The sequence below is a fragment of the Poecilia latipinna genome, unplaced genomic scaffold (assembly GCF_001443285.1).
Source record: "Poecilia latipinna isolate Pla-1442-1.1 unplaced genomic scaffold, P_latipinna-1.0 Scaffold1393, whole genome shotgun sequence".
Classification (NCBI taxonomy): domain Eukaryota; kingdom Metazoa; phylum Chordata; class Actinopteri; order Cyprinodontiformes; family Poeciliidae; genus Poecilia; species Poecilia latipinna.
In genome coordinates, this window is record NW_015114009.1 from 2829 (window position 1) to 7492 (window position 4664).

A 4664-nucleotide genomic window follows, 5' to 3' on the forward strand; every position below is an offset into this window, starting at 1 on the left:
AGGGGACCTAAAAATAATTCTTATTTTTTTCTGAGATAAATGGCAGATTTAGTTCGTTCTTCATTTCTTTTGCCTTTTCACATTGATTATTAAAATGCCAATGTTTCTTCAACAATATTTTTGGAGGGGACAGTTCTAGATTTTTCCAAGATTGGGGGCGTCCGGACATTGTAAAAGGAACTTCCATTCCAGTCACAGAGCAACTTAGGCCATAACGCAAGGTCAGAGCGGCAGCCATTATCCAGAGAGACCTGATCCAGCAAAGAGGGAACCAAATTGGCCAGCTCAAGCAAGCATGAGATGAGGGAGCAGCCCTGGGGCTTAATCCGCTTGGAGAAATAGGGTGTTGGACGAGGAAGCGGAATGTTTGGACTTAGGTGGTGGTGCTGTTGTCTGTTGAGTTTCTGCGGAGGAACGCTGAGATGAGGATATGTTGGTGTTGCTTGGCCAAGAGATTCTGGAAGTCCACGGTGAGGAGCCTGCTGCTCCGATGTTGGTCTATGAGCAGGCATTGGAATGACGTCACCGAAGATGTGGGAGAAGGAAGACGCTGAGGAAAATGTGTTGGTGTTGCTTGGCTGAGTGACTCTGAAGCGGTGGTGGCCAGGGAGAACAAGCCTGATGTCTGATGCTTCTAAGCCACGGGATTGAAATGTTGTTGGAGGTGAAGGATTAACCTTAGACGGATGTTGAACTGTCGGTAATGTGGTGTGAGACAGAGCTCAAGTATCAAAGATAACAGAGCGCAGGCGTTTGCGACTTGGAGCTTGTCTTGTTAATGGAAGAGAATGTTCAGCAGCAGATGGGTATTGAAGATCATCATTTGAATCAGAAGGGTAGAGCTGAATAGCTACGTCGCATTCCGTGGTGAGTTGAATTTGTAGATTTGTAATCGTAGCAACAGTCACGGGTCTGACGGTTGATGAAACCTAACAGACTGAGATGAATGGGTGAGCACAGTATAAATAGGCTGCTTGGAAAATTAGAGGTGTGGTTTGGGCGTGGCCCAGCTCCCAAACTTAAGTTAACACGTTAACTTAATTTAGAGTGTTCACGTTCCTGCCAATATTCAGGCCCTCAAAAGTGAAGAACAGACTGTATTAGTAAAGGTGCTCCAAACTGAGGTAGAATTGAGCCAGAAACTAACCATTTAGAGTGAGACTTGAGAATGGAGAAGCAGCTTTAGTTCACACCTTTAATATATAGCTGATACCATGTACAGCCGAACCATAAACATTTTTTGTTTATGGGGAAAACACACATAATGGCTTATTCTTTTACTGAAAGCTCATGTAATGGAGTGTAAGAAATGTATTTTTTGAATCTTAATTTTTGAATATTGCATCAATATGCATTGCATATTGATGCAATATGCAATGCATCAATAGTATGTCTAAAACTCAATATGTCATCTTGTGGATGTTGGAAGTTTTGTTGACACGTCACTGTATTGTATAAAACTAAGTCTGAGTTTGAATTCATAACATTTTCTCTCAAGAACTGTGACTTTGAACATGTTTGACCTGTCTACATTTGTTTAAATAAATTTCCTGTTTTCCTTACTTAAAATGCATATGCATAGTTTATATAACCTGACAATAGGATATCCTTCACAAAATAACAGCACAACACAATAAACTATTAAAAAAACATTGCATTTATTTCCTCCCTGATAACTCAGAGTCTAAGACAAAGCTGTCAAGTCTCTTCACTACCATTGGAAGAAGTGATCAGTAAGGCCTGAAAAGAGAAAAATCATGCAAGCAATCAAGACCATTTCAAATTATATTCTGCAAATTATACAGGAAATATGAGTTATTTATTGAGTACAACCAAACTCTCAAAAGCTCCTGGCTTATTGTTCATAAATCAGTGAAACAAATGATAGAAATCAAGAACATTAAATGAAATATTGAAGGTAAAACAAACTTTCTTAAATATGATATGGTCATTGAAATGTCTAGTCTTAACCTAAAGGTTAGTATAGTTTAAGGTAACGCACAGAAGATAATCTTCAAAAGTAAAATTAATATGGCAAATATTTGTGTGCTTAAATATATTCTGTAGAAAGGCCTTATTTATCCTAATTTAGTTTCCCTAAATTCTCTATACTAACACATTCTTTAGAGTTACTCGGACATAATAATTTAAAGTTTATTTTAAAAAAAGATGCAATTATTAACAGAGGTCTTACATATTCTGCACTTAACATTTGATCTTTGGTGTCAAAATTCAGATCTGGTATTTCCATTAATCAAACAATACAGTCCTATTGATATTTGATCACTTACATTAAAAAAAAAGAACTTAAGTTCAATGTCTTCCCAGTATTACATAGCATAACTTGGACATGTTAAGCTAACTATAAGATTATCTATTTAACTAGAGTTAAGTTTCTTAAATAGGCAAGTCTAAGTATTTTTTTCTTGCTCTGTATTTGCCTTCATTAAAAAAAATCAAGCGTTTTGCTCCTTTTCTCTTACAGTCTCAAATTGTTGTGACGATGAACAAAATTGCTGTTTATTTATTATAGCACTGTGCTGCTATCTTTTACAAGTTTAATGAAAATATAAGTACCTGTTTGAAAATCTATGTTATTAAAGCACTTATTTAAAATTTGCTTATTGCATTTAGTTAATTTTTGAATGCAACTTGAAGCTATAGATTAGGTCTGAGAAGCATTACCACATATGATGTTGCTTAGGCCTCTACCTACTGTAAATTATCTTGATGAATACACAGCAGCCTCTGGTTGAGCACAGATATGGAGTGATCCTCCCTTCCAATAGTGATTTATGTGCTCTGTAGCACAGGGATCAGCTCAAACCTTTTTAGTTTGCTTGTCGCTATAACAATGAGAAATGTAACCACATTAGGTATTCCTTTTCTGTCAGTTGATTCCATGTTGACATCTTTCCTCAGCCCTTCTTATTTGTCAAGAAGCTTTACAAGGCTCTGCCGAAGATCGTTCAGGTCAAAAATCTTAATGTCCAGAATTTCTATGGCCCTCTGGATCTCAGTATCCATGCGATCTCGTTCCTCCAGAGAATTACTCAGTGTCTGCTCTGTGTTCTGGATGCGACGCTCCAACTCTGAGCTTCGCATCTCCATTTCCTACAGTGAGCATAAGACATTGTTACAATAAGAACCACAAACAGAGACTTAGACAATATAATTGCTCATTCCTCATACCATCATGAAGTTACTGGGAGTGTGTAGAAAGTGACATTAAAAAATGATTTTAGAATGAACTAAGTCTTGGAAAATAATTGATTTGGTCAAGATTCCATTTTTCATTACCTTACTATAGTTTAATTTTCAGTAAGATAAGGAAATGAAATATTAGACCTATATAGTGCTTTATTAAGACACCCTAAGACACTTAAAATGAAATTACTAATTTCCATTCATGCACACATTTACACGCTAACTGTGGCAAGTTCTGGATCACAGCCACAGCTGCCCGGCCGTATTGCACAGTTGGGCCTTCCGACCATCACCAGCAGGCAAGAGGGGCGTCTTGACCAAGGACAAGAGAGAGGCGTTCATCACATACAAGTAGTCTAGAAATGCTCTAATATATAGTAAATGCTAATATTTTCTTTTCTTTTTTTTTTTTAAACTGTTTTAGCATTTGGGGCTCCCCATGTTTCTTTTTTGAAATAGGGTTATTGGGAAGGAAAAAGAGAATGTGAAGAGGAAAAATGGAACTTCTGCCTAAGCAGTCTTCATTAGACACTTTAAAATAAGCACCTAATGCCTAGTTTCTTCCAATAATCTTAAGGATGCCCCAATTATCAGGATGGCTCTTAAGATAATCTTGAGAGAAATTCCTGTCTGTGGTAAGAGTGATCTGGTCCTCTCTGAAGGGCGTTGGGACTGCTCTGATCTAAATCATGGATATTCAACATGTCCAATATTGCATCATGTATGGTGTTCCCTGATGACTAGTGGTGTGCTGATCGATCATCCACCAATAATCAGATGATCCGTGAAAAAGTGTATGATCAGTGATCGCCTATCACCAGTATCTCATACTTTGCAGCCTGCAGAAGCCAGTGAGCAGCACATCTCCCCCTTTTCTCCACACTGCGCAAGCGTACTGCAGCAAATCATGAGCAAAGTTGGGTGGAACTTTGACGCTCAGAGTGGTGGGAATTTTGCGTCTTGCAACGAAAAAATTATCTCAGGGTGACGCATGTCAAAATGCATCAACACAGTGATTCAATATGAGATTTAGAAAACAAACAAGGCTATATTGAGGCTTACTGCAGAAAAAAAAGACATCTGGAGGTACCAGATAGCAGGTAAAGCAGCGCACAATTCCCAACACTTACTTGGATGAGCATAACGGTCAGAAAGCTTAGCAAATAACCTGAAAAATGATTTAAGTCATCGAGATAGTGGTGGAAGATGCTGGGCTCTGCTCTTACTTTTGGATCGCTGCTACGTGCTTCTGAGATGCAATATTTCAGACGTAGCGGGATTGGAGCTCTACCAGACAGTATTCTCTCACATTAAACTTCTCCTTAACTTAAAAAAAGTTTGAACATATGTCAGTGTTGTGTTCAAGACCACCTAACCCGAGACCAAGACAAGACCAAGACCAGAGTGTATCGAGACCCCATCACACTAGTCAAATGATCAACAGCCAGGTGTTACTA

The 4664-nt window shown here is 38.3% G+C and overlaps 1 protein-coding gene across 4 annotated transcripts in view; it reads right to left on the bottom strand.

Moving 5' to 3' along the window:
* Positions 1–1636: 1636 nt before the first annotated feature.
* LOC106962277 (homer protein homolog 3-like) overlaps positions 1637–4664 on the bottom strand; it is a 42640-nt gene continuing 39612 nt past the window's right edge. For all 4 annotated transcript variants that reach the window (XM_015056587.1, XM_015056584.1, XM_015056585.1 and 1 more), the window contains one exon: positions 1637–3114. In XM_015056587.1, coding sequence (XP_014912073.1) covers positions 2929–3114 — 186 coding nt within the window. In that variant the 3' untranslated portion in view covers positions 1637–2928. The remainder of the gene's footprint in view (positions 3115–4664) is intronic.